The sequence below is a fragment of the Salvelinus alpinus genome, chromosome 17 (assembly GCF_045679555.1).
Source record: "Salvelinus alpinus chromosome 17, SLU_Salpinus.1, whole genome shotgun sequence".
Lineage (NCBI taxonomy): Eukaryota > Metazoa > Chordata > Actinopteri > Salmoniformes > Salmonidae > Salvelinus > Salvelinus alpinus.
The window spans coordinates 13,694,549-13,721,426 of NC_092102.1; the positions used below are offsets into that span (position 1 = coordinate 13,694,549).

At 46.4% G+C, this 26,878-nt stretch overlaps 1 protein-coding gene across 4 annotated transcripts in view; it reads left to right on the top strand.

Annotated features, from left to right (window-relative positions):
* Positions 1–26,878, top strand: part of wnk3 (WNK lysine deficient protein kinase 3) — an 80,958-nt gene that overhangs the window by 45,797 nt on the left and 8,283 nt on the right. For 3 of the 4 annotated variants that reach the window (XM_071347306.1, XM_071347310.1, XM_071347307.1), the window contains exons 5-19: positions 111–268; positions 636–724; positions 1,053–1,272; positions 1,778–2,099; positions 2,355–2,473; positions 2,720–2,920; positions 3,277–7,107; positions 7,561–7,604; positions 7,949–8,087; positions 8,218–8,334; positions 8,585–8,686; positions 14,716–14,764; positions 19,251–19,412; positions 19,804–22,004; positions 22,268–22,520. In XM_071347306.1, coding sequence (XP_071203407.1) covers positions 111–268; positions 636–724; positions 1,053–1,272; positions 1,778–2,099; positions 2,355–2,473; positions 2,720–2,920; positions 3,277–7,107; positions 7,561–7,604; positions 7,949–8,087; positions 8,218–8,334; positions 8,585–8,686; positions 14,716–14,764; positions 19,251–19,412; positions 19,804–22,004; positions 22,268–22,520 — 8,007 coding nt within the window. The remainder of the gene's footprint in view (positions 1–110; positions 269–635; positions 725–1,052; positions 1,273–1,777; positions 2,100–2,354; positions 2,474–2,719; positions 2,921–3,276; positions 7,108–7,560; positions 7,605–7,948; positions 8,088–8,217; positions 8,335–8,584; positions 8,687–14,715; positions 14,765–19,250; positions 19,413–19,803; positions 22,005–22,267; positions 22,521–26,878) is intronic. The other variant, XM_071347309.1, reaches the window with a different exon arrangement.

Here is a 26,878-nt window from a genome sequence, read left to right on the forward strand (position 1 = left end):
CAATCTTCATGTTTATTTCACCAATAATTTTGGTCTCAAAATATCTTCATCTGGGTATTTAAGGTGTGCGACTTTACCTTTTCAATTAACTAATGTGCCCTGTCTTCCAGGTACCCCTGAGTTCATGGCTCCAGAGATGTACGAGGAACATTATGATGAGTCTGTGGACGTTTATGCCTTTGGGATGTGCATGTTGGAGATGGCCACCTCAGAATACCCCTACTCAGAGTGCCAGAACGCTGCGCAGATCTACCGCAAAGTCACCAGTGTAAGTCTGGGACCGCTGTCCCTTTGGGCTTGTCCCTTTGTGGCATAGGTTCCCTTTCCCCTACTTCTACAAGATCTTTCCGTCTAACGTTCTTCACAAAAATCCCTTTGGCCGAGTCTGTCGTATCCCGACTTGCCCTTGGTTTTCTCACCAACCTCCCTCAGATTCAGTAAATTATTAAATATACTGTATATGTGACAGTACATTAACTGTAGTCAGGGTTTCTTCATTACTGCTTCATGATTAACTCTCTGAAGTAGCAAAGGAGTCCCATCTAAAGTATATTACTGTCTGTGTAGGACGGAGTAGTCCATCATCTATATCATTGTCCGTTCGGTCACCTCACCTGCTCCCTCTCTGTCTACAGGGTATAAAACCGGCCAGCTTCGATAAAGTCAACGACCCAGAGATCAAAGAGATCATCGGGTGCTGCATCCGCCAGGACAAGAGTCAGAGGCAAGTGGTTTGACCTCTCTCGACCCCCTTCCCGCTCTCTCTCTCATAATAATGGGAGGAATTGCAATGCCTTTTGCAAACCTTGCTAAACAGCAGAGTGCTTGTAAAACAAAAAGAAGAAAAAAAGTCTAGTGGTTAGTGCCGCTGATCCCGGGAACATATACCAGAGTGGGCATGGGTTCAACTCCAGCCCGCTGCCCTTCTGACTCACCCTTCTCCTACCTTTCCTGTCATCTGTTCTTCACTGTCCTATCCAATAAAAGCCACACATTGTTTGGGAAAGAAGTGGGCATTTGTTCCGAGCTTGATGTGTTCTCTCTGTCTGCAGGCTGTCCATCCGGGACCTGTTGACCCATGCGTTCTTCGGGGAGGACACAGGGGTGCGTGTGGAGCTGGCAGAGGAAGACACGGGCTGTCAGGACTGCCTGGCCCTCAGGATCTGGGTGGAGGAGCCAAAGAAGCTGAAGGGAAAACACAAAGACAATGAGGCCATCGAGTTCAGCTACGACCTGGAGAACGACAGCGCAGAGGAGGTGGCTTCGGAGATGGTGAGATTAGGAGGAGAAGCGAATAGGGAGGAAGGGAGAGGGAGGCAGAAAGAGAAATGGTGAGACACTGATACCTTTTTCACACCTTGGTGCAGACCCAGACTGTATCCTGCAGGCTCTGATATTTTCTTTTTAGATTGTCCTTTCTTGGCATGGCCCCAGGCTAGAACAGTATAGTAAAGGTTGGCTCGGCTCAGCACATTAGTGTGAAAATGATAGAAGAGAGAGCAGTGCAGGACGGAGCAGGAATACCCAGGACCTCTGTTGAAGGAACTACAGGGAAGGTGGGAGGGCTATAGGAAAGGTGTGATCTATTACAGTCCACCGCTCATTAATCAAGGTTTCCTTGCTAGTCGTTGCCTCCAACCTACATTCCCTCGCCATGCTTTCAACTTTTTCTCTCTGCCTCCTATCTATCGCTCTCTCTCTCCACCTACTCTCGCTCTCTCTCTCTCTTTCCTCTCTCTGTCTACCCACCACCCCCTCTCCCTCCTCCTCTATCCAGGTGAAGTCAGGCTTCTTCCACGAGAGCGACGCTAAGGTGGTGGGTAAATCCATCCGCGACCGCGTCACGCTCATCAAGAAGTCCCGTGAGAGACGCCAGCAGCAGCTGCTCCAACAGCAGCAAGGCTTTGATGAGAGACGGGACTCCACCCTCACCTCCTCCACCTGCTCTCACCTCTCCTCCCTGGGGCCTGGGGTGGCTGGGCTGACAGGGGGAGGTGGGGGAGGAGGGCAGGGGGAGGTTGAGGAGCTACCAGAGGTGGATCAGCATGTGAGGCAACAGCAGCAGATCCACAGTGGGAATCCTCTGAGCCTGCCCACAGGTACAAGAGCAGACCAATATTCCATCAATCAGAGGCTTGTTTACGGATTTGTTTACGGTGTAAGACTGTATACTGTGTTTCCCTACGTACAGACTGTGCTGGGGTAGATATCAGAAACAAAGTGGAATATTAAGATAAACATATTATTTGGTTGCGGACAGTCCTAGAATAGGATATAATGATATTATTTTCCTTATCCCCAAAGTAGTGTTTGTCTAGACTCCTATTTTACTCTTGCCCTTGTATTTACTCCAGGAGGTGAGAGCATTGGCTCAGCTAGCTGTGAATCCTATGCCAGTGGCCAGAGCCAGGCATACCCTCAGCAAGGGGAGTCATACGTGCTCTCTCAACCCAGCCTCCCTGCTGCTGCCTCGGTGAGTATATGGTATCCCAAAGGACACCCTATTCCCTGTGTAGTGGACTACTTTTGACCAGGGCCACTACTTTTGACCACTACCTTTTGACAAGGTAGTGCACTATGTAGAGAATAGGGTGCCATTTGGAACATACATCATATTATGGTTGTTCCTGTTTTGGAAAATCTAGTTTACAAAGAGATTGATATCTTATCTCCAACCCTGCAATCACGCTCAATTGTGTTGTCTGTTATCTATTTTTAGGCAATTTTGGCCCACCACGAAATGCTCCCGATTGGTCAGAGCGGAGGAGTTCCGAACGTACCTACTGGTCAGAGTGGTGGGATTTCCGCCATGTGCATTGGTCAAAGCAGTGGTGGGGCACCTGTTGGTCAGCAGACTTACGTTCAGCCTGTTGCTATGGCAACGCAAGTCTCACCAGGTGTACCACAGCAGTATTCTCAGGTGAGTGGCTCTCGATCCCGTTCAACTCTCTCTAACATCTCTCGAACATCTCTTTTCTACTGGACAAAACAAGTTTGAACCTTGATATATTCCGAATAGCTTTTAATCAATTCACGTAACTATTTTATCAGATGTGCTTTAACGATAATAAAAACGATAACAATCTTGATCATGACAATGCTTTCATGTCCTCTATAGAATGTGTGCAGTCCTTTGATAATTAATGCCTACCCTTTATCCAATGCTTACTCTTACCTCCTCTCTTTACCTCAATCTCCCCCTACCTGCCCTCTCACCATAACTCCATCTGACCATGTCCCTGTCACCCCATGATGGTTATCTTCACACCATCTCAGTCATACCATTCAGATGGATCACAGATCGCACCAATGGCCCCTTCCCAGTCCTGCGCAACCCCAGTCTCGCCCCAAGCACAGCTTAACATTCTTCCAGCTCCCATTTCAGTGGGAGACCCAACAGGACTAGTGGGAGTTGGTGGCATGGAGGCCATGGTCCCTCTCCCACAACAGACCCAGGCCAATGTCACCCCTAACATCATGCAGGCCTCTGACATCCAGATGACACCCCAGCCTTTAACCCAGCAAGCACAGCCTTTCATGATTACCCAACAGCAGACCATTGTTCAACAACAGCAGGTACTGATGGAGCCACAGCAGCAGCAAATGGAGGCTCAACAAACCACCCTGCTTCAGCAGCAACAACTACACCAACAACAACAGGCCAATGTAATTCCCCAGAAGGCGGTACTGATACAGCAACATATAGAACAACAGCAGCAGACTATAGCAATCCAACAGCAGCAAACTACTGAGCTTCAGCAGCAAGTGTATGTGCAGCAAGCTTTGGTTCAGCAGCAGCAGCAACAGCATCCTCAGCAGCAGACCTTACTACCACAACAACAATCAATGGACCAACAGCAGCAACAACAACAGGCATTGTCATTACAGCAAGTGGATCAAACACAAGCCTATGTGCAACCACCGCTAAACGACCTACAACAGCAGCAACAACTGCAACAGCAGCAAACATTGTTGCTACACCAGCAGCACCAGATTGAACATCAGCAACAACAACAAGCGATGTTACTAGAACAACAACAGCAAGTGTACATACAACAGCAGCTTGAGCAACAGCAGCAACAGGCGTTGCTACAAAAGCAACAACAGGCACGACTACAACAGCACCAACTGGAGCAACAGCAAGCGCTGTTACAACAGCAAATATTTGAGCAACAGCAGCAGCAAGCGATGTTACAGCAGCAGCAACAAGAGCAGCAGCAACAGCAAGCCTTAAAGCAACAGCAACAACAGGCGCAACTACAGCAGCAACAGCTGGAGCAACAGCAAGCGCTGTTACAACAGCAGCAGTTCGAGCAACAGCAGCAACAAGTGCTCCTACAGCAGCAACAACAACTGGAGGCTCACCAAGCGAGCCAGATCCAACAACAACCGGAAATGGATCTACAACAGCAGCAATCACTGCATCAACAACAGCAAGCTGTGCTGCAACAACCGACCCAACTACAACAACAGGCGGTCGTCAGTCATCCAATCGACTCACAGCAAGCTGTGCTAAAGCAACAGTTGGAACAACAGCAAGCCCTGCTACAACAGCAACAGCTTCAGCAGCAACGAGCAGTTTTACAGCAGCAGCAATTGGAGCAACAGCAACAACAGGCACAACTGCAGCAGCAGCTGGAGCTACAACAGCAGCATGCTTTGTTACAACAACAGATCGAGCAACAACGGCAACAGCAGGCGTTGCTACAACAACAACAAGCAGAGAGACTGCAACAGCAGCAGCAACCGATTCAACAACAGCAAGAGACTGGGCAATCGCAGCAGCAAATCGCCAATATTCAATTACAACAAAGCGAGAAACAAGAGACCACTTTGATTCAGCAACAATGTGAGCAGTTGCAAGCTTTGATTCAACAGCAACAAATTGATGTGTGTTTGTTGCAACAACAACAACAACAGCAAAACACTGCTATGTTTCCAACTAATCACGCTAGCCTAACGCAGGAGCAAGTGACAGAACAACAGCAAGTAGCGCTGATACAACAGCAACAACAACAGCAGCAGCAGCAACAAGCTGTATTACTGGAGCAACAACAACAACAGCAGCAGCAGCAGCAAGCTGTATTACTGGAGCAACAACAACAACAGCAGCAGCAGCAACAAGCTGTATTACTGGAGCAACAACAAGCGTATGTTGTCCAGCAACAACAGCAGGGCCATCAGAGCTCTGTCGTTGAACCTCCGCCTCAGATCCCCCTTGTAGCCCCAACCCTACCAGCAGCAGAGGTTATACAGGCCGTGCAGGTCCAAGCTCAGATGGCTGCCCAAGCCCAGGGTCAGGGAGCCAAACCTGTAGCCATTCAGCCACAGATTCCCAGCCAGGCTCCACTGGCTGTAGTGCAAGCCCATGCCCAAGTCCTGGCCCAGATTCAAGCTCAGAATGAAGCTCACCCTCAGAGCCCGGGCCATTTCCCAGTCCCAGTACTCCAGGCCCGGCCCCAGCCTCCACTCAAAGCCCAGCCCCAGATGATCGAGGTCCAGATTCCACCTCACGTGGTGGCCCCGATCCAGGCACCAAGTCCTCCGATCCCTATCCAGTCCCAGGCTCTTATAGTACAGGCTATCCATCAGATCCCAGCTCAAATACAGGCCCAGGCTCCAGTGCAGTCTCTCATCCAGCAGACTCCCCAGAATCTGCATCCAACCCAAGTTCTGAATCAGACTCTGATTCCAGCAGTTGTTGAGACTCAGATGATGCCTCCTATGAGGCAGAGTCCAGCTCTGGTCCAACCCCAACCTCCAGTCTCAATAACCCCCATGCACAGCCAGATCCAAGCCCAACCCCAGCACGAGTCTCCAGTGCAGCCCAGTGTTCCGCTCCCAGGTCTAGCGCAGCCTCTACACCGCCCCCATGCTCCAGCTGTACTACTGGCACCGCAGTATGTCACTGCACCTCAGCCCACCCAACAGCAAGCCATACAGCCAGTCCTGCAACAACAACATCAGGACATCACACAACAAGTTACCCAACAACAGCAACAGCAGGTACTGTTGGCGCAACAGCAGTCCATGGTGCAGTACCAGCAGATGATGCTGTCTCCTGGATCTGTTGGTGTTGGAACTGTCATGGCGGCCCCTGCCTCCACAGTCATAGACCCTACCACCTTGGTCTCTGCTTCGCCTCAACACATACAACAACAGACTGGGCAAGTGTATAACCAAAGCCAGCAGGTCCAGCTACAACCACAGGTACAGCCTCTCCCACAGCCACAACAGCAGCAGCTGCAAGTAACAGGAAGCCCAGCTGTGGTGCAGCCGTTAAACCAACCCATACCTCAGGCCCAGTCTAAATCTATGCTGCCTCAACCCATTCCCATGGAGCAATACCAACAGCAACAGCTGGTGCAACAGGTTCCACAAGTCGTACAACAGAAACAGCCACAGCAGCTTCAGGCTCAGACAACCCCAGCCCCAATTCAGCAGGCTCTGCAGTCTCAGCATCAGCAGGTCTCAATTCCCGACCCAAGTCAACTGGCTTATCAGCTTCCTCAGATCCCCCCACATCTGTTGCCCCAGCAGCCTACTGTTAACCCAGCACAGACAGCATCCCCCAGTAATGTGCCCCAGCTCGGGACTCAGACTAGAGCCCTACCCTTGTACAGTCAGGTAGTAGCAGGAGCAGGAGGTCCGTCACCATCCCCCCAGCACCAAGCTCAGCTGACACAGCCGCTACCCACCCACACACACACCCAGATGGCCATGCAAGCTCAGGCACACACCCAGACCCAGATCGCTGAGGCTGCATTGGCGGACTCCACCACCGAGCAACAGCCCCCTCTGAATCCTTCCCAGGCTACTTCCCTCCCTCTTCCACAGATGCCCCCCAGTCATTCTCATACATTGTCTCACCCCCACCCTGCCTCCCTGCCACCCCTCCATCCTGCTACCCCTGGCCCAGAGACTCAGCCCACCCCACCAAAGAGCCAACTAACCCTGTCTGGCCTGGCTGATGCCCCCTCGGGCCCGACCTCTCCCCCGGCTGTTGCCGCCACTGCCCAGCCCCTTGACTCTAACGCCCCCTCGCTGCTGCACCCCACCTCAACCTCGCTCCAAGACTGTGACCCTGCTCTGCTGGGCATTTCTCAGGTACAGAAGTGCATGCCACTCTACCACTACTGTATACTGTTCCACTACTACCACTATCTTCATCCAATATCCAGCCGGTTCTAGAAGGCTGTATACAGTAGAGTATTCCGAGGGTCACACCCTTTTTGAATCACAATAAAACACATTATTTTTGTTTCATTTTGAAGAAGATTAGCGTAACTTTTACTCAGTTACGCTAAGTACGTTTTTATGGTATTTGTTCTGATTTAAACTAACCAGTACTACATCAACCAGATCCAGGGTTTTTTCCTTTAACTTACATTAAAATAGGTTCATATTTGTTCAATTTCCTATTTCAGTTGTTCAATTTTATTTGTATCAGTCAACTAATGGTTTGGTATGTATTTTTTCTTTGTGGGTTTTTGCTGTTTTCTGTATGTCGGTATGTATTTGTATGTGCGTTGGTCTGTCTGTATTTATGTGGCTCTACAGGAGAGTCCAAACCAGTCTGGCACAGAGAGACACTCCTCTTCAGGGTATGTGTCACATCACTACTCTCAACGTCGGCCCCAATTTACTTCCTTGCTCTTGCCCCCGGCCCTATCAGGTCAATGTTTGCAGATCAATGTTTGAAGTGATATGGTGGAAGCTACACCACTAAACCTTTCCAGAACCTTCCGATCTGCAAACATCCAAAGGTTAGGACCAAGGGGAAGGGCTAGGAACCGGTTGTCATTGTTCGTTTGTTTTTTGTTTTGAATGTCAAGCCCTCCATGTTAGAAAAGGCTATGCCCACTACTGTACATGGAGTACTATTTATTTGACCATCAATGTTCACGTGTTGTGCATGACTCTTGCTTGTCTGACACCTCTCTCACAGTGCTGTTCCAGCCAATGGGGATGGGGATCTACAGATGTTGTTAGCCAATGGAAAACTAGAGAGGGTGAAGTCTCAGAGGAGATTGTCCTATCGGGGGGCAGAAAAAGGATCACATGCATTTCAACTGAGTATGATCCAGGTATAGTATCCCAAATAATATGAATCCCTCTCAAGATGTAAAAGGTTTACAATAAATTGTCAAGTCCAAGAAGTTGTCATGTCCAAGACATTGAACAGAACCACATGGTTTCTCTTCCTGTGCTCTGTAGGTGTCCGGCTCTGGGGACAACATGGTGGAGTGTCAGCTGGAAACCCACAGCAACAAGATGGTCACCTTTAAGTTCGACACTGAGGGAGACGCACCTGAAGACATCGCAGATTACATGGTGACTAGACCAACAGGCAGTTCTACATGGACATTGCATGGGATTATTGCACTGCAAACTTCTACCCGTTTTGATATATTAGATATGAATATATGATTATTCTATATTGGATGGGATGATGGTTTTTGCGGCAAGCATTCTCATTTGGACTAACACAGTTTGCCATGCAGCCTGTGTTTGGTCCATTGAGTTTGGTTTTAAAAATATATATATTGTGTATCAATTTGTGTATCTGTAATGTCTTGTGTAGGTGGAGGAGGATTTTGTCCTTGAGTCAGAGAAAGATACATTTGTGGAAGAGCTGAGGTCCATTGTCAAGAGAGCTCAGGAAATTCTCCTCGCACATCAACAGGTCTGGTTTGAAAACATTGGTTATGTCCCAAATGGCACCATAATACCTATTCCCTACATCAGGGGTTCTCAGAGTGGGGTCTGCTGGGTTCTCAAAGTGGGTGCTGTGGAGGTACTGCAGGGGGTCCACGTCCAGATAAATACACTACATGACCAAAAGTATGCTCGTCGAACATCTCATTCCAAAATCATGGGTATTAATATGGAGTTGGTCCCTCCCTTTGCTGCTATAACAGCCTCCACTCTTCTGGGAAAGCTTTCCGCTATATGTTGGAACATTGCTGCGGGGACTTGCTTCCATTCAGCCATGAGCATTAGTGAGGTCGGGCACTGATGTTTGGCGATTAGGACTGGCTCTCAGTCGGCATTCCAATTCATCCCAAAGGTGTTCAGTGAGGTTGAGCTCAGGGCTCTTTGCAGCCCAGTCAAATTCATCCACACTGACTTCGACAAACCATTTCTGTATGGACCTTGCTTTGTGCACTTTTGCCACAAAGTTGGAAGCACAGAATTGTCTAGAATGTCATTGTATGCTGTAGCGTTAAGATTTCCCTTCACTGGAACTAAGGGGCTTAGCCCAAACCTTGAAAAACAGCCCCAGAACATTATTCCTCCTCTACCAAACTTTACAGTTGGCACAATGCATTGGGGCAGGTAGCGTCCTCCTGGCATCCGCCAAACCCAGATTTGTCCGTCAGACTGCCAGATGGTGAACCGGGATTCATTATGCCAGAGAACACGTTTTCACTGCTCCAGAGTCCAATGGCGGCGAGCTTTACACCACTCCAGCCGACGCTTGGCATGCGCTTGGTGATCGGCCATGGAAGCCCATTTCATGAAGCTCCCGACGAACAGTTATTGTGCTGACGTTTGCGTCCAGATTCAGTTTGGAATTTGGTAGTGAGTGTTGCAACCAAGGACAGACGTTTTTACACGCTTCAGCACTCTGCAGTCCAGTACAAGCCTATCACTTCTCGGCTGAGCCGTTGTTGCTCCTAGACGTGATGTGAATTTTGGCCCATTCATCCTGTCAGAGCTGGTGTAACTTAGTCAGGTTTGTAGGCCTCCTTACTCACACATGCTTTTTCAGTTCTGCCTAGACATTTTCTATAGGATTGAGTTCAGGGCTTTGTGATGGCCACTCCAATACCTTGACTTTGTTGTCCTTAAGCCATTTTGCCACAACTTTGGAAGTATGCTTGGGATCATTGTCCATTTGGAAGACCCATTTGCGACCAAGCTTGAACTTCCTGACTGATTTCTTGAGATGTTGCTTCAATAGAGCCACATAATTTTCCTTTCCTCATGATGCCATCCATTTTGTGAAGTGCACCAGTCCCTCCTGCAGCAAAGCACCCCCACAACATGATGCTGCCACTCCCGTGCTTCACGGTTGGGACGGTGTTCTTTGGCTTGCAAGCCTCCACCTTTTTCCTCCAAACATAACGATGGTCATTATGGCCAAACAGTTCTATTTTTTTTCATCAGACCAGAGGACATTTCTCCAAAAAGTATGATCTTTGTCCCCATGTGCAGTTGCAAACCATAGTCTGGAATTTTATGGCGGTTTTGGAGCAGTGGCTTCTTCCTTGCTGAGAGGCCTTTCAGGTTATGTCGATATAGAACTCTTTTTACTGTGGATATAGATACTTTTGTACCTGTTTCCTCCAGCATCTTCACAAGGTCCTTTGCTGTTGTTCTGGAATTGACAAGCACTTTTTGCACCAAAGTACGTTCATCTCTAGGAGACAGAATGTGCGTCTCCTTCCTGAGCGGTATGATGGCTGTTGGGTTCCATGGTGTTTATACTTGCGTACTATTGTTTGTACAGATGAACGTCGTACCTTCAGGCATTTGGAAATTGCTCCCAAGGATGAACCAGACTTGTGGAGGTCTACAATTATTTTTCTGAGGTCTTGGCTGATTTCTTTTGAATTTCCCATGATGTCAAGCAAAGAGGCACTGAGTTTGAAGGTAGGCCTTGAAATACATCCACATGTACACCTCCAATTGACTCAAATAATGTCAATTAGCCTATCAGAAGCGTCTAAAGCCATGACATCATTTTCTGGAATTTTCCAAGTTGTTTAAAGGCACAGTCAACTTAGTGTATGTAAACTTCTGACCCACTGGAATTGTGATACAGTGAATTATAAGTGAAATAATCTGTCTGTAAACAATTGTTGGAAAAATTACTTGTGTCATGCACAAAGTAGATGTCCTAACCGACTTGCTAAAACTATAGTTTGTTAACAAGAAATTTGTGGAGTGGTTGAAAAATTAGTTTTAATGACTCCAACCTAAGTTTATGTAAACTTCTGACTTCAACTGTATATACAGTGGGGAGAACAAGTATTTGATACACTGCTGATTTTGCAGGTTTTCCTACTTACAAAGCATGTAGAGGTCTGTAATTTTTATCATAGGTACACTTCAACTGTGAGAGACGGAATCTAAAACAAAAATCCAGAAAATCACATTGTATGATTTTTAAGTAATTAATTTGCATTTTATTGCATAACATAAGTATTCGATACATCAGAAAAGCAGAACTTAATATTTGGTACAGAAACCTTTGTTTGCAATTACAGAGATCATACGTTTCCTGTAGTTCTTCACCAGGTTTGCACACACTGCAGCAGGGATTTTGGCCCACTCCTCCATACAGACCTTCTCCAGATCCTTCAGGTTTCGGGGCTGTCGCTGGGCAATACGGACTTTCAGCTCCCTCCAAAGATTTTCTATTGGGTTCAGGTCTGGAGACTGGCTAGGCCACTCCAGGACCTTGAGATGCTTCTTACGGAGCCACTCCTTAGTTGCCCTGGCTGTGTGTTTCGGGTCGTTGTCATGCTGGAAGACCCAGCCACGACCCATCTTCAATGCTCTTACTGAGGGAAGGAGGTTGTTGGCCAAGATCTCGCGATACATGACCCCATCCATCCTCCCCTCAATACGGTGCAGTCGTCCTGTCCCCTTTGCAGAAAAGCATCCCCAAAGAATGATGTTTCCACCTCCATGCTTCACGGTTGGGATGGTGTTCTTGGGGTTGTACTCATCCTTCTTCTTCCTCCAAACACGGCGAGTGGAGTTTAGACCAAGAAGCTCTATTTTTGTCTCATCAGACCACATGACCTTCTCCCATTCCTCCTCTGGATCATCCAGATGGTCATTGGCAAACTTCAGACGGGCCTGGACATGCGCTGGCTTGAGCAGGGGGACCGTGCGTGCGCTGCAGGATTTTAATCCATGACGGCGTAGTGTGTTACTAATGGTTTTCTTTGAGACTGTGGTCCCAGCTCTCTTCAGGTCATTGACCAGGTCCAGCCGTGTAGTTCTGGGCTGATCCCTCACCTTCCTCATGATCATTGATGCCTCACGAGGTGAGATCTTGCATGGAGCCCCAGACCGAGGGTGATTGACCGTCATCTTGAACTTCTTCCATTTTCTAATAATTGCGCCAACAGTTGTTGCCTTCTCACCAAGCTGCTTGCCTATTGTCCTGTAGCCCCTCCCAGCCTTGTGCAGGTCTACAATTTAGCCCTGATGTCCTTACACAGCTCTCTGGTCTTGGCCTTTGTGGAGAGGTTGGAGTCTGTTTGATTGAGTGTGTGGACAGGTGTCTTTTATACAGGTAACGAGTTCAAACAGGTGCAGTTAATACAGGTAATGAGTGGAGAACAGGAGGGCTTCTTAAAGAAAAACTAACAGGTCTGTGAGAGCCGGAATTCTTACTGGTTGGTAGGTGATCAAATACTTATGTCATGCAATAAAATGCAAATTAATTACTTAAAAATCATACAATGTCATTTTCTGGAATTTTATTTTAGATTCCGTCTCTCACAGTTGAAGTGTACCTATGATAAAAATTACAGAACTCTACATGCTTTGTAAGTAGGAAAACCTACAAAATCGGCAGTGTATCAAATACTTGTTATCCCCACTGTATATATACACTGCTCAAAAAAATAAAGGGAACACTTAAACAACACAATGTAACTCCAAGTCAATCACACTTCTGTGAAATCAAACTGTCCACTTAGGAAGCAACACTGATTGACAATAAATTTCACATGCTGTTGTGCAAATGGAATAGACAAAAGGTGGAAATTATAGGCAATTAGCAAGACACCCCCAATAAAGGAGTGATTCTGCAGGTGTTGACCACAGACCACTTCTCAGTTCCTATGCTTCCTGGCTGATGTTTTGGTCACTTTTGAATGCTGGCGGTGCTCTCACTCTAGTGGTAGCATGAGACGGAGTCTACAACCTACACAAGTGGCTCAGGTAGTGCAGCTCATCCAGGATGGCACATCAATGCGAGCTGTGGCAAGAAGGTTTGCTGTGTCTGTCAGCGTAGTGTCCCCAGAGCATGGAGGCGCTACCAGGAAACATGCCAGTACATCAGGAGACGTGGAGGAGGCCGTAGGAGGGCAACAACCCAGCAGCAGGACCGCTACCTCCGCCTTTGTGCAAGGAGGAGCACTGCCAGAGCCCTGCAAAATGACCTCCAGCAGGCCACAAATGTGCATGTGTGTGCTCAAATGCCAAACGTCCTGCACGGTGTTGGGCTGTAAGCACAACCCCCACCTGTGGACGTCGGGCCCTCATACCACCTTCATGGAGTCTGTTTCTGACCAAATCAATTTAGATTTGGGCCACCAGATGGCAGCAGGGTGTGTGCAAAGTTTCAGACTGATTCAGTGAAGCATTACATTACTACACTATATTTTGTATCAAGTCTGCCAGGAGTTATTCCAAATCAGTCGAATTGGTCAATTGATACATTTTCAAGTACATAACTATAGAGAACATACATTTTTTATTACCATAGCATTTTTGTAAGTTTACACACTCCCAGGAATGTCATACATGGTGGATAATTAGCTTCACACATTTAGATGGCCAGGCGGGGTGAATGTGGGGCCAGAGACTGCAGGGGTTCAAACTGTAGAACACAGTTCCTACATTTGAATATAAAAATAGATTTTATCAAACAAAACTATGCTACCTTTTATCTCTAGGATCCTCAGGATGACAAATCAGAGCAAGATTACTGAATGTAAGTACATTATTTACCTTCAGAGGTGAATGTATCAAACCAGTTGCCGTGATAAAAATGTTTTGTTGTTGTGCACTCTCCTCAAACAATGGCATGGTATTTTTCACTGTAATAGTAGAGGTTCAGTTTTAAAACTGAACAGTTTCTCTGCCTCATGGCAAAATGTGTAGAATTGCATGATATTAGCTCTACAGCTGCAACAACAACAAAAAATCTCTCTGCCCAATGACAAAATGTGTGGAATTGCAGGAAATTAGTTTGAAAACAACACATTTTTCTCTCCGATGCCAAGAGGCTGGATTTTAAAATGTTAATTCCCTGGGCCTAAGACTTGGTTCGTCCAGCCATGCAGAAGTTATAGTAAAACTTATTGTATTTTTTTATTTAATTACATTTTTTAATCTCACTCAAGTTGTGTTCTGATTATGTCCCTGAAGAATTTGCTATCACAAAAGGGGTCCTGGGCCCCTAAAAGTTTGAGAACCCCTGCCCTACATGGTCAAAAGTAGTACAATATAAAGGGAATAGGATGCTTTTTGGGACGCAGCTCCGATATCCTTATGTAATGTCTGTTTGGCTCCTTTCTAATCTTAATCTTACAGTGCAATCTTACAGTGTACAGCCAAGGATAAAGCATGTCCTGATCTCCATATTATGGTGCCTTGAAAACAGGTCCATGTAAAGTACTGTCTGTCTGGTAATTTTATTTTATCGTTATGGAAACAATATGTCAGTAGCCATGTCCTATGTTATGGTGAACGCTGAACCTTCAGAGAGCTAATGTAATGGTGTATGGAGAACATACAGAGGCCCTTACCATAGCTAATGTAATGGTGTATGGAGAACATACAGAGGCCCTTACCATAGCTAATGTAATGGAGCAACCATAGCTAATTGGATTGATTACAATGTCATTCAGCCTGTATGTATGTTAACGTCGTCTGTTCTGTGTTTTCCTGTTGTCTGTCCAGACTGGATCTATGGAACAGCTGCATGTGAGCACTCCAACAGGCACAGCAAGTGAGTTACCCCTCCCTGGCTTTGTCCAAAATGGCAACTACAGTGCATTGGGAAAGTTTTCAGGCCCCTTGACTTGTTCTACATTTTGTTACATTACAGCCTTATTCTAAAATGTATTAAAGTTTTTAGACATTTTTGCTAATGAAAAAACCCCCGGAAATATCACATTTACATAGCATTCATTACTCAGTACTTTGTTGAAGCCCCTTTGGCAGTGATTAAGTCTTCTTGGGTATGACACTCAAGCTCTGTCAGGTTGGCTGCACAGTTATTTTCAGGTCTCTCCGGAGAGGTTTGATCGGGTTCAAGTCCGGGCTTTGGCTGGGCCACTCAAGGACATTCAGAGACTTGTCCCGAAGCTACTTGTTACAAATCCCTTTGGCCCTGCAGTCTAGGGGGGATGGAAACGAGACCCGTAACATATCTCATGCAAATCATAACAGTGAAAAGGAACAGTGAGAACTAAAAACAACAGACAACCTAAATCTACCGTCAAACACTTAAGGTTTATTGTTCAAACACACGGTAATGGGGGGGGGGGGGGGGGCTGAGCTGGACCCAAGGAAAGAACTCATATTTCTTTTAAACCCTAAGCTAGTCTAGCCTGCTTCATGAACAGCTAGCTAACTAACCAATATAATACAGTGGGTGGTCCACCCAGTTCTAACTAGGGTACTTAGACAAAGTTTTCCTACGGGTAATGTATGCCCATGGGTGACTTGGCATCCCCTTTTCCCACCAACAAACAAACAGTCATACACCACAACAATACATACTCACATAATATCGGACAAATGTGACATGTAGGCGCAAAAACAAAAGAGATAGCTTCAGAGACAACTGATTGGGTTTCTTTTAAACCAAGGGAAAGGAGATGTGATTGGGTAAGGGAAAAGGAGCAGGTGTGTCTTCAGATTGGTCACTGATTGGCGACTGAGAAAACAAATACACACAGGATACCTGTATCCGTAACACCACTCCTGTGTTGTCTTGGCTGACATCGCCCCAGTAGGAGGTCCTGAGCGCTCTAGAGCAGGTTTTCATCACGGATCTCTGTACTTTGCTCCGTTCATCTTTCCCTCGATCCTGTCTAGTCTCCCAGTCCCTGCCGCTGAAAAACATCCCCACAGCATGATGCTGCCACCACCATGCTTCCCCGTAGGTAGGGATGGTATTGGCCAGGTGATGAGCGGTGCCTGGTTTCCTCCAGACGTGACGCTTGACATTTATGCCAAAGAGTCCAATCTTGCTTTCAACCTTGTTTCTCCTGGTCTGAGAGTCTTTTAGGTGCCTTTTGGCAAACGCTAAGCGGTCTGTCATGAGCCTTTTACTGAGGGGTGCCTTCCATCTGGCCACTCTACCATAAAGGCCTGATTGGTGGAGTGCTGCAGAGATGGTTAACCTTCTGGAAGGTTCTGTCTCCACAGAGGAACACTGGAGCTCTGTCTGATTGACCATCAGGTTCTTGACCATCAGGTTCTTCCCTGACGAAGGACCTTCTCCCCCAATTGCTCAGTTTGACCTGGCGGCCAGTTCTAGTAAGAGTCTTGGTGGTTCCAAACTGCTTCCATTTAAGAATGATGGAGGCCACTGTGTTCTTGTGGACCTTCAATGCTCAGGAAATGTTTTGGTACCCTTCCCAGATCTGTGCCTCGACACAACCCTTTCTCGGAGCTCTACGAACAATTCCTTCGACCGCATGGCTTGGTTTTTGCTCTGACATGCACTATCAACTGTGGGACCTTTATATAGACAGGTGTGTGCCTTTCCAAAACATGTCCAATCAATTGAATTTACCACAGGTGGACGCCAATCAAGTTCTAGAAACATCTCAAGGATGATCAATGGAAACAGGATGCACCTGAGCTCAATTTCAACTCTCATAGTAAAGGGTCTGAATACTTATGTAAAATATTTCTGTTTTGTTTTTTATAAATGTGCAAACATTTCTAAAAACCTGTTTTCACTTTGTCATTATCAGGTATTGTGTGTAGAGTGATGAGGGGGAAAAAATTGTTTAATCAATTTTAGAATAAGGGTGTAACGTAACAAAATGTTGGAAAAAGTGATGCGTACTGAATACTTTCCGAATGCACTGCATTTCCCTATATAGTGCACTTCTTTTGACCAGATCCCTATGGGCCCTGGTCAATAGTAGTGCACTATATAGGGAATAGAATGCAATTTGGGACTCGCCCCTCCTCCTCCCCACTAGTCCTCCTATACTATATGACCCTATGTAGGTTAGATAGATAAGATCAAATAAATGCATAATTGTCCATTTACATTTTCGTAGTTGATTTTATTGCAACAAACTTTTTACACAGTTCGATTGACATGATATACTATCTCTCTCCATCTTCAAGTGAACTATAAATGGTCATGGCATCTGGTTCTTTGCCAAATGGAGTAGGTTACTATTTTACAACATGATGTTAGATGGTTCCTCAGCCGGAAAGTAGTCCATGGGCAAGGAGATATTGTAATCCATTGTTTGCTTTTCTTTAAATCCATTACAAAGTTCAACTAAGTATAGCCACCTTTAGCAAATACATCTATGGTAGTGATAGGGGCATGTGAACATGTTTTTTTTTTGGCCAAATCATCTTTAAGTAAATATGAAGTTGATTTCAGGTGATTTTGGTCACATGCACCTATTACTTTCATACATTTTTGCTAGTTGTGGCTTAAGTTAGCTGAAGTTTGAAATGGTTGTTTAAGGAAAACAAACCATGGATTACGATTTCTCCAGGCCCATAGACTACTTTCAGGGTTAGGAACCATCTAACATCATGTTAGATTATTATTATTATTCATGATTATTATTTGACCATGCTTGTCACTTATGAATATTTTGAACATCTTGGCATAGTTCTGTTATAATCTCCACCCGGCACAGCCAGAAGAGGACTGGCCACCCCTCATAGCCTGGTTCCTCTCTAGGTTTCTTCCTAGGTTTTGGCCTTTCTAGGGAGTTTTTCCTAGCCACCGTGCTTCTACACCTGCATTGCTTGCTGTTTGGGGTTTTAGGCTGGGTTTCTGTACAGCACTTCGAGATATTAGCTGATGTACGAAGGGCTATATAAAATAAACTTGATTTGAAAACTTGATTTGTAAAATAGTTAGATACTCCTTTAACCCTTTTGCCATCCTTTATAAAGCATTATGAATGATGTCCATGGTCACTAACCGGTCGAACATGATGGCGATCTCCAAGCCATTCCTAGTCGATCACCAAACATTTCTGTAAAAACACAACGATACGCCTTGCGTTCCTATTTTTTTATTTGTTTCTTGCTGTTGGTTGTAGGTGCACTTGATTCAGCAGCCCTAGCGCCGGGAAGGCAAAGTGTTCCCATTTTTAACCATTTCATGTGTCTGAGGTAGAACTCCTCCTGCCCGGCAGGCCCAGAGAGCAAATCAAGTGCACCTATAGGCCTACCACTGACCAATCAGATGGCTCAGATCCCCGTGTCTGCACAGTTTCCTCACGACAGTGTAAAAAGAAGGGTCGAATGCACAGCAAAGTTGATAATGTGAGATTTTAAAAGCATGACTAGAGAGAGACTCAATGAATACAGAAAAGAGCTGCTGTTTTTATGAGTAAGTTCATATTTAAGTTGTTATTCAGCACTGTCAACACTTTGTTCAACAGTTCTATAAGACATGAAATGCACGTTCTTGTGTCTTTTTTAATATTGAGGAATATTTCACTTGCTCTGGTCATAGGAGTAACAACATGAATTGGTGCATGAGGCTAAAATGATGCTGCGTGACTTAAGTTTCGTTATTAACTGAAGACTGTGTCCCCTTTTCTCAGCGGAGAGAAGGGGATGGTGAGTCTGGGGAGATGCAGCCTCACCACTGCTGCCTCCCTCCCCTCAGGCTGACCATCAGATGCAGGCCATCAGTCCAGTAAAAAAAAGCTTATTATTATCACTCAGCTGTGCCTCACAAGTAATACAACAAATGATCTATTACCAGTGTGATCATATACCTACAATTTTGAAGTATACTTTCAAAATGGTCTGAGAAGAGCAACATTGGCAGGGCAACTCAAGCATAGCCAATATGCAGTGATAATGTATTGGGCCTATAGCGTACTGTAGAAACATCATTGCTACAGAACTGTTTTTCATTGGTTAATGTTGCATAGGCTTACATTGTTTAAGTCATGTTAAAAAAACATCTCAGCAGTAGATCTCAGCTTGCATTTTGATTTAGTGATCTTGACTCAGCAAAGGTTGGTGACCACTGATCTATGTGTTTATGTTTATGAAAGTAAAGTTAGTTAATTCAAGTGGGACCTTTTCTATATTATTTCGCTCTCTATCTGCCAGTTGTGCAGCTCCTTGTGATAAAGCATTATTAATGATTCTGAATTATTTCTAAAACATCTATATAGGTTTTATAAAGTGTTTAAGGGAACCTTGAAAGTTGTAGTTAGTTTAAAGTGGGACTTTTTATATATTATTTTATGTTCCAGTGGACTGGGCGCCTCAGTCGTCTCCGGTGGGCAGATGGAGGTTCTTCATCAACCAGACCATCAGACACAGAGACTCCACGTCCAACCAGGGAGGAGCGTCCACCCCTCCACCTCTCTCGACCGGAGAGGTCAGGGTGCCCCAGTCTACAGACAATGACAGAGGTACAGTAACAATATGATTGGGTTAATAAAAGACACACCTGGGCAGTAATCTAACACAGGGCAGCAATACCCTTTTCCCACTACCAAGCCCACCCCGAAAACAGCAGGCGTTGAAATATTTTCTGAACTGTCCGGTGCAGTTAGTGTCCTGCTCCAAAGGTGGGCTATGCACTGTACAGAAAATGTTACAACCCCTTCTCCCATGTGCTGGTTTTAATATTGTTTTGTTGCATTGTCTTTTCCAACAACTATGGTGGAAGCGTAACCAGGCCAGTGTAGTACGGCTGGGCTCGGCTTAGCTGTGTTTGGTTCTGTCTGTTGAGTAACACCAACTTAACCTCTGTCCCTCCTCTCTCTGGTCTTGTGTGCTCTGATTGTCGACTTACTTTAGAGGGGGGTGGAGGATCCCAGAGATCGGACTCCTCCTTCGCTGGAATGGTCTCCTCTCCTCCTCCCCGCTCCACGTCCACCCTGTGTGTCCCTGCCACCGCCTCCTCCCCCCCTGCCTCCGCCTCCACCGTTTCTGCCCCTGCCTCCATGTCTGCCCCCCCAGCCTCTGCTGCCCCCGCTCCTGACACGACTGCCTCTGCTGCCTCTGACAGTAGGGTTTCCGCCCTGACGTCTAGTCTCGCTAGTGCAGTTGTTGCCTCAGTCCCACACCCAGTCCCCGCTGCCTCGGCTGGCCTAGGCCTAGACCTGCAGGCTTCCATTGACCAAACTTCCAGTGCCACCACAGCAACATCTTCCATCCCAACCACCGCTGCCAACCTCCCAGTCCCTACCATGGTAGCTGCTTCTGCCACCATCGCGACCACTACCACCCCCTCTCCAACTGAAGCTCTGACCTCCCCAGCTACTAGTGGGGGCTCTATGGTGAGCCAGGGCCAAGGACCAAGCCTGGGGGATGTAGTAAAGGTGGCCACCCTAGGACAGTGTGTGTCTGGAGGGGACCACTCATCCACTGGCTCAATCCACCGTCCAATGGCTGTGGCTGCAGCCGTGGCCTCTCCTCCTGTTAGCCGTGCCGGTCTGGAGCAGCAGCAACAAACTCTGCCTCAGATGCAGTGCATAGCAGCCCAGGCTCAGCCTCAGGTCCGGTTACAACAGCAACTCCAGACAGTGCAACAGGTACAGCAGCAGCAACCGCTCCTAGAACATCAGCAACAACAACACCTGATGACTGTGCAACTCCAACAGGTACAGCAACAACAGCAAGAGTACCAAGAGCAGATACAACTGCAGCAGCAGAAGCAGCAACACACATTGCAACAATCTATTCAACAGTTGCAGATGCTGCAACAACTACAGCCACAACAACAGCAGCAGTCTGAGGTACATTTGCAGCCCCAGCTCAGTCACACAGAGCCATTACAACAACAGTGTATGTCCCTGCAATCACAGACAGAGATGTTGCCGCTGGCACTACAACAACAGACTCAGAAAATGCCTGTCCAAATGCAGAATGCAAAGTACAACGCACAGTTAAACATGCAACAGCTACACCAGTTGCCACCACCACAGCAAAAACAACCAGTCATTTCACAGCAACAGGCAGCGATTGACTTGCAGCCACAGCATCAGCAACAGTTAGCTCTGCAACAAGCACTGCATATTCAGCAGCAACAGCAGCAACAACAGCAACAACAACAGCAGCAGCAGCAGCAACAACAGCAGCAGCAACAGCAGCAGCAACATCAGCTGTCAGTGAACCAACAGTATGTCCAACAACAATCAGTACAGCCACTAAACATGGCACTGGTACAACAGCAAGCTCAACAACTCCCTCTAGAACAGACACAACAACTAGTACAGCAACATCATCAGCAGCAGCAACAACAAAAACAACAAGAGGTTAACCCTCAGCAGCCGCAGGTGCCCCAGCAGGCTCCTCTCCAGAAGCAGCCGTCATTACAACAGTCAGAGTGGGAGAGGTCTACAGAGGAGGACAGTGTGACAGAGGATACAGGCAGTCACTCTGCCCCTTTACATCCCTCCTCAGACGTATCTCTGCCCCCTCTGCCCCTCAACATTAACACAACCTCTGATGCCCCCCTACTGCCCCTCTCCCTCACCCTGACCCCATCCCCAGTCCAACCATCCTCTGTGGCCGAGTCGGACAGCGAGGGCCCTCCCAAAATCGAGTTTGTAGACAACCGCATTAAGACTCTGGATGAAAAGCTGAGGAACTTGTTGTATCAGGAGTATAGTAGTGGGGCAGCTGTGACGGGGGGAGCTGCTGTGGCTTCTACCGCAGGTGCCACCGCAGTGTCAGCAGCGTCTACATCGGCAGGAGGGGATGAATCCTCGGAGCCGCACTCGCTCCAACCCTCCTCCTTCCCTTCTCCCGTGTTGTCCTCCTCAGACACCTCTCCTCACTCCTCCACCACCTCCTCCACCACCTCCCGCTCCTCCTCCACCTCTCCTGACCTGGAAAGAGGGAGAGGAGTGGGGGAGGAGGCTCCACCAGCAAACCCGGTGGAGCAGCAGCCCGGCCCGTCTCTCTCCTCCGCCTCCCTCGCTTCCTCCCTCCTTGCCTCCCCACACGGAGACTTGGCCGGGCACCCGCCTATCCCTGGAGAACTCACCGTTTTTGTAAGTAAGGTCCACATATCTGGATGTTGAATTGAAACATTGAATAGTGTTTGATTGACTTTTACCTGAAACTTTATGTAAAGATCACTACTTCGATTGCCTTGTTCTTATGAATGTCTTTTTCAATGCTACGGTTCTTGTTATGTAAGTTTATGATATTCCAGCATCTCTTTTTTTTTCTCTCCGAGTGTCTCTACCCCCGATTTTGGCAGCAACTCTTACCATGTCGCTATGTTACCTGTCCCCTCCCCCTACCCCTCCAGGCTGCCCCCCCTCACTCTGACACCAGTACCCCAGGAGAAGTCACTACGTGGCCCCCAAATCTGCACCCCATCCCCCTGGGCCCTGGATCGCCGCCACAGCACAATGCAGGAGGTGGATATTTTGGCCTAAACCTGACATGTCCTAGTATCAGAAATCCCGTTAGCAAGAAATCCTGGACTCGCAAATTCAAAAGCTGGGCATGCAAACTGCGCCAATCCGCCAGCTCGTTCAAGAAGCCCAGAGTCCAGCAAGGTAGCGTGATCTTAGAGAGAGAGGGTGAATGGGATGTTGGTTGGTGGGGGTGTTTATCTCAAATACAAATGGGTAGATACAGTATGTTTAGTGTAACCTAGTTGTGTTATTTCTGATCATCTTTGACAGCAATTATTTGATTGTTTATTCTTTAACAAGTAATTAGTAACTGTAATTGTATCTATTGTAATGTTATTATCTTTGTTGTATAGTGTCATGTCGATGATATCACTACATGATACATTACTCGTTTGGATTCATTTGTTTTGGAGAATGGCTTTACTAAATTTATTTTGGCAATCTTTTTTTTGTTTGCATGGGGGATAACTCACCCTTGGCATGAGGCTGGAATAGTGGAAAGAAGCATAGAGAAGAGGAGCCAGAGAAGGGGGGATGAGGAGGAAAAGAGTACAGAGTGTAGGAAGGAAGGAGGGAAGAGACGGGCATCATCAGGATGGTGATATGTCCTTGGTGCAGATGAGCTTACTACTGTAACTCCGGAGGTGCACCTGGATCTGCAGCCCCTGAGCTAGGATGCCCACCACAGCCCCGCCCCACCCTCTGCTCTGTAGGCCACTGCCCAGTCAGTGCCTACACACCAAACACTGCCCTCACCACACCTGCTGGCACAGAGTAGCTAAGAGCACCCCACACACACTCGCACATATACCACGGTTCAAGGACACACACATAATGTACACACAAACACTCCCCTACGTATTTATTTGGACAGTGAAGCTCAAACTTTTAATTTGGCTCTATACTCCAGCATTTGAGATCAAATGTTTTATATGAGGCAACTGTACAGAATGTCACATTTTTATTTGTATGAAAATACCATCACATGGTGACATTCTGTACTGTCACCTCATATAAAACATTTGATCTCAAATCCAAAATGCTGGAGTACAGAGGCAAATTAAAGTTTTAGGTTCCCTGTCCAAATAAATATGTAGGGGCGTGTACATACCATGCTTTCAGGGCTCACTTACATACCACGCTTTGAGGGCTCACTTACATACCATGCTTTGAGGGCTCACAATCACACGTGGCACATGTCATGGCAATCCATGGCAATCACTGCATATGTATGCAGTACATTTAGATGCAATACATTCCTTAAAATACTTTCTACATGAGCCATTTGCTTGTCAGTATGTTATGTATTGTATGTGATATCCTAGATTATGATGACAGTCATAATTTACTATACATTGTGCACATTGTACAGAACAGGGTTTAGAAGTAACTACAGTACCAGTCAAAGGTTTGGACACACCTACTCATTCCAGGGTTTTTCTTTATTTTTACTATTTTCTACATTGTAGAATAATAGGGACGACATCAAAACTATGAAATAACACATATGGAATAATGTAGTAACCAAAAAAGTGTTAAACAAATCAAAATATATTTTACATTTTAGATTCTTCAAAGTAGCCACCCTTTGCCTTGACAGTTTTGCACACTTTTGACTGGTACCGTATATATATATATATATATATACTGTTTCTTTCTTACCTGCATAGGCTTTTGTAAGGTTAAGCTTACAGTATAAGCTTATATTGTTTTACCAGACTGCTATTCTTGTATGTATTAGTGTGTTTCACTGTAGTTTAGTTATGTGTATTTTCATTTTACACTACATGGCCAAATGAGTGGATTCAGCTCTTTCAGCCACACCCAATTCTGACAGTTGTATAAAATTGAGCACACAGCCATGCAATCTCCATAGACAAACATTAGCAGTAGAATGGCCCGTACTGAAGAGCTCAGTGACTTTCAACGTGGCACCGTCATAGGATGCCACCTTTCAAACAAGTCAGTTTGTCAAATTTCTGCCCTGCTAGAGCTGCCCCGGTCAACTGTAAGTGCTGTTATTGTGAAGTGGAAACGTCTAGGAGCAACAATGGCTCAGCTGCGAAGTGGTAAGCCACACAAGCTCACAGAATGGGACTGAAGAGCGTAGCGCGTAACAGTTGTCTGTCCTCGGGTTGTAGCACTCACTACCGAGTTCCAAATTTCCTCTGGAAGCAACGTCAGCACAAGAACTGTTTGTCTGGATCTTCATGAAATTAGTTTCCATGGCCGAGCAGCCGCACACAAGCCTAAGATCAACATGCGCATGCCAAGCTTCGGCTGGAGTGGTGTAAAGCTCGCCTCCATTGGACTCTGGACCAGTGGAAATGCGTTCTCTGGAGTGATGAATCACGCTTCACCATCTGGCAATCCGACGGACGAATCTGAGTTTGGCGGATAACAGGAGAACGCTACCTGCCGGAATGCATGGTGCCAACTGTAAAATTTGGTGGACGAGGAATAATGGTCTGGGGCCGTTTTTCATGGTTTGGATTAAGGCCCCATAGTTCCAGTTAAGGGAATATTTGTATTGTTTATTTAAAAAACAACATTGGGTACTTTCTCTCCCCATTTTCGTGATATTCAATTGGTAGTTACAGTGTTGTCCCATCGCTGCAACTCCTGTACGGACTCGGGGCCATGTAGTGATTTGTTTTGAGAGGCGAAGGTCGAGAGCCATGTGTTCTCCGAAACACCAGTCCGCCAAGCCGCACTGCTTCTTTTCACACTGCATGCGCCCGGCTGCCACAAGGAGTCGACGCTGGGCCAATTGTGCTTCGCCTAATCGGTCTCCCGGTCGCGGCCGGTTGCGACACAGCCCGGGATCGAACCTGGATTTTTAGTGATGCAGTGCCTTAGACCGCTGCGCCAATTCTAGACGATTCTGTGCTTCCAACTTTGTGGCAACAGTTTGGGGGAAGGCCCTTTCCTGTTTCAGAATGAAAATGCCCCCGTGCACAAAGCGAGGTCCATACAAAAATGCTTTTTCAAGATCGGTGTGGAAGAACTTGACTGGCCTGCAGAGAACCCTGACTTCAACCCCATCGAACACCATTGGGATGAATTGGAACGCCGACTGAGAGCCAGGCCTAATCACCCAACATCAGTGCCCGACCTCACTAATGCTCTTGTGGCTGAATGGAAGCAAGTCCCCGCAGCAGTGTTCGAACATCTAGTGGAAAGCCTTCCCAGAAGAGTGGAGGCTGTAATAGCAGCAAAGGGGGGACCAACTCCATATGAATGCCCATGAGTTTGGAATGAGATGTTGGCGAGCAGGTGTCCACATACTTTTGGACATGTAGTGTATGTGCACTTGTTCTACATATGTGTGTATACAGTTGAAGTCGGAAGTTTACAAACACTTAGGTTGGAGTCATTAAAACTCATTTTTAAACCACTCCTCAAATTTCTTGTTAACAAATTATAGTTTTGGCAAGTCAGTTAGGACATCTACTTAGTGCATGACACAAGTCATTTTTCCAACAATTGTTTACAGACAGATTATTTCACTTATAGTTGAAGTTTACATACACCTTATCCAAATACATTTAAACTCGGTTTATCACAATTCCTGACATTTAATCCTAGTAACAATTCCCTGTGTTAGGTCAGTTAGGATCACCACTTTATTTTAAGAATTTGAAATGTCAGAATATTAGTAGAGAGAATTATTTATTTCAGCTTTTATTTCTTTCATCACATTCCCAGTGGGTCAGAAGTTTACATACACTCAATTAGTATTTGGTAGCATTGCCTTAAATTGTTCAACTTGGGTCAAAAGTTTCGGCTAGCCTTCCACAAGCTTCCTACAATACATTGGGTGAATTTTGGCCCATTCCTCCTGACAGAGCTGGTGTAACAGAGTCAGATTTGTAGGCCTCCTTGCTCACACACGCTTTTTCAGTTCTGCCCACACATTTTCTATCGGATTGAGGTCAGGGCTTTGTGATGGCCACTCCAATGATTTGACTTTGTTGTCCTTAAGCCATTTTGCCACAACTTTGTAAGCATGCTTGGGGTCATTTTCCATTTGTAAGACCCATTTGCGACCAAGCTTTAACTTCCTGACTGATGTCTTGAGATGTTGTTTCAGTATATACACATAATTTTCCTTCCTCGTGATGCCGTCTATTTTGTGAAGTCCACCAGTCCCTCCTGCAGCAAAGCATCCCCACAACATGATGCTGCCACCCCCGTGCTTCACGGTTGGGATGGTGTTCTTCGGCTTGCAAGCCTCCCCCTTTTTCCTCCAAACATAACGATGGTCATTATGGCCAAACAGTTCCATTTTTGTTTCATCAGACCAAAGGACATTTCTCCAAAAACTAGGATATTTGTCCCCATGTGCAGTTGCAAGCCGTAGTCTGGCTTTTTTTATGGCGGTTTTGGAGCAGTGGCTTTTTCCTTGCCGAGTGGCCTTTCAGGTTATGTCGATATAGGACTCGTTTTACTATGGATATAGATACTTTTCTACCTGTTTCCTCCAGCATCTTCACAAG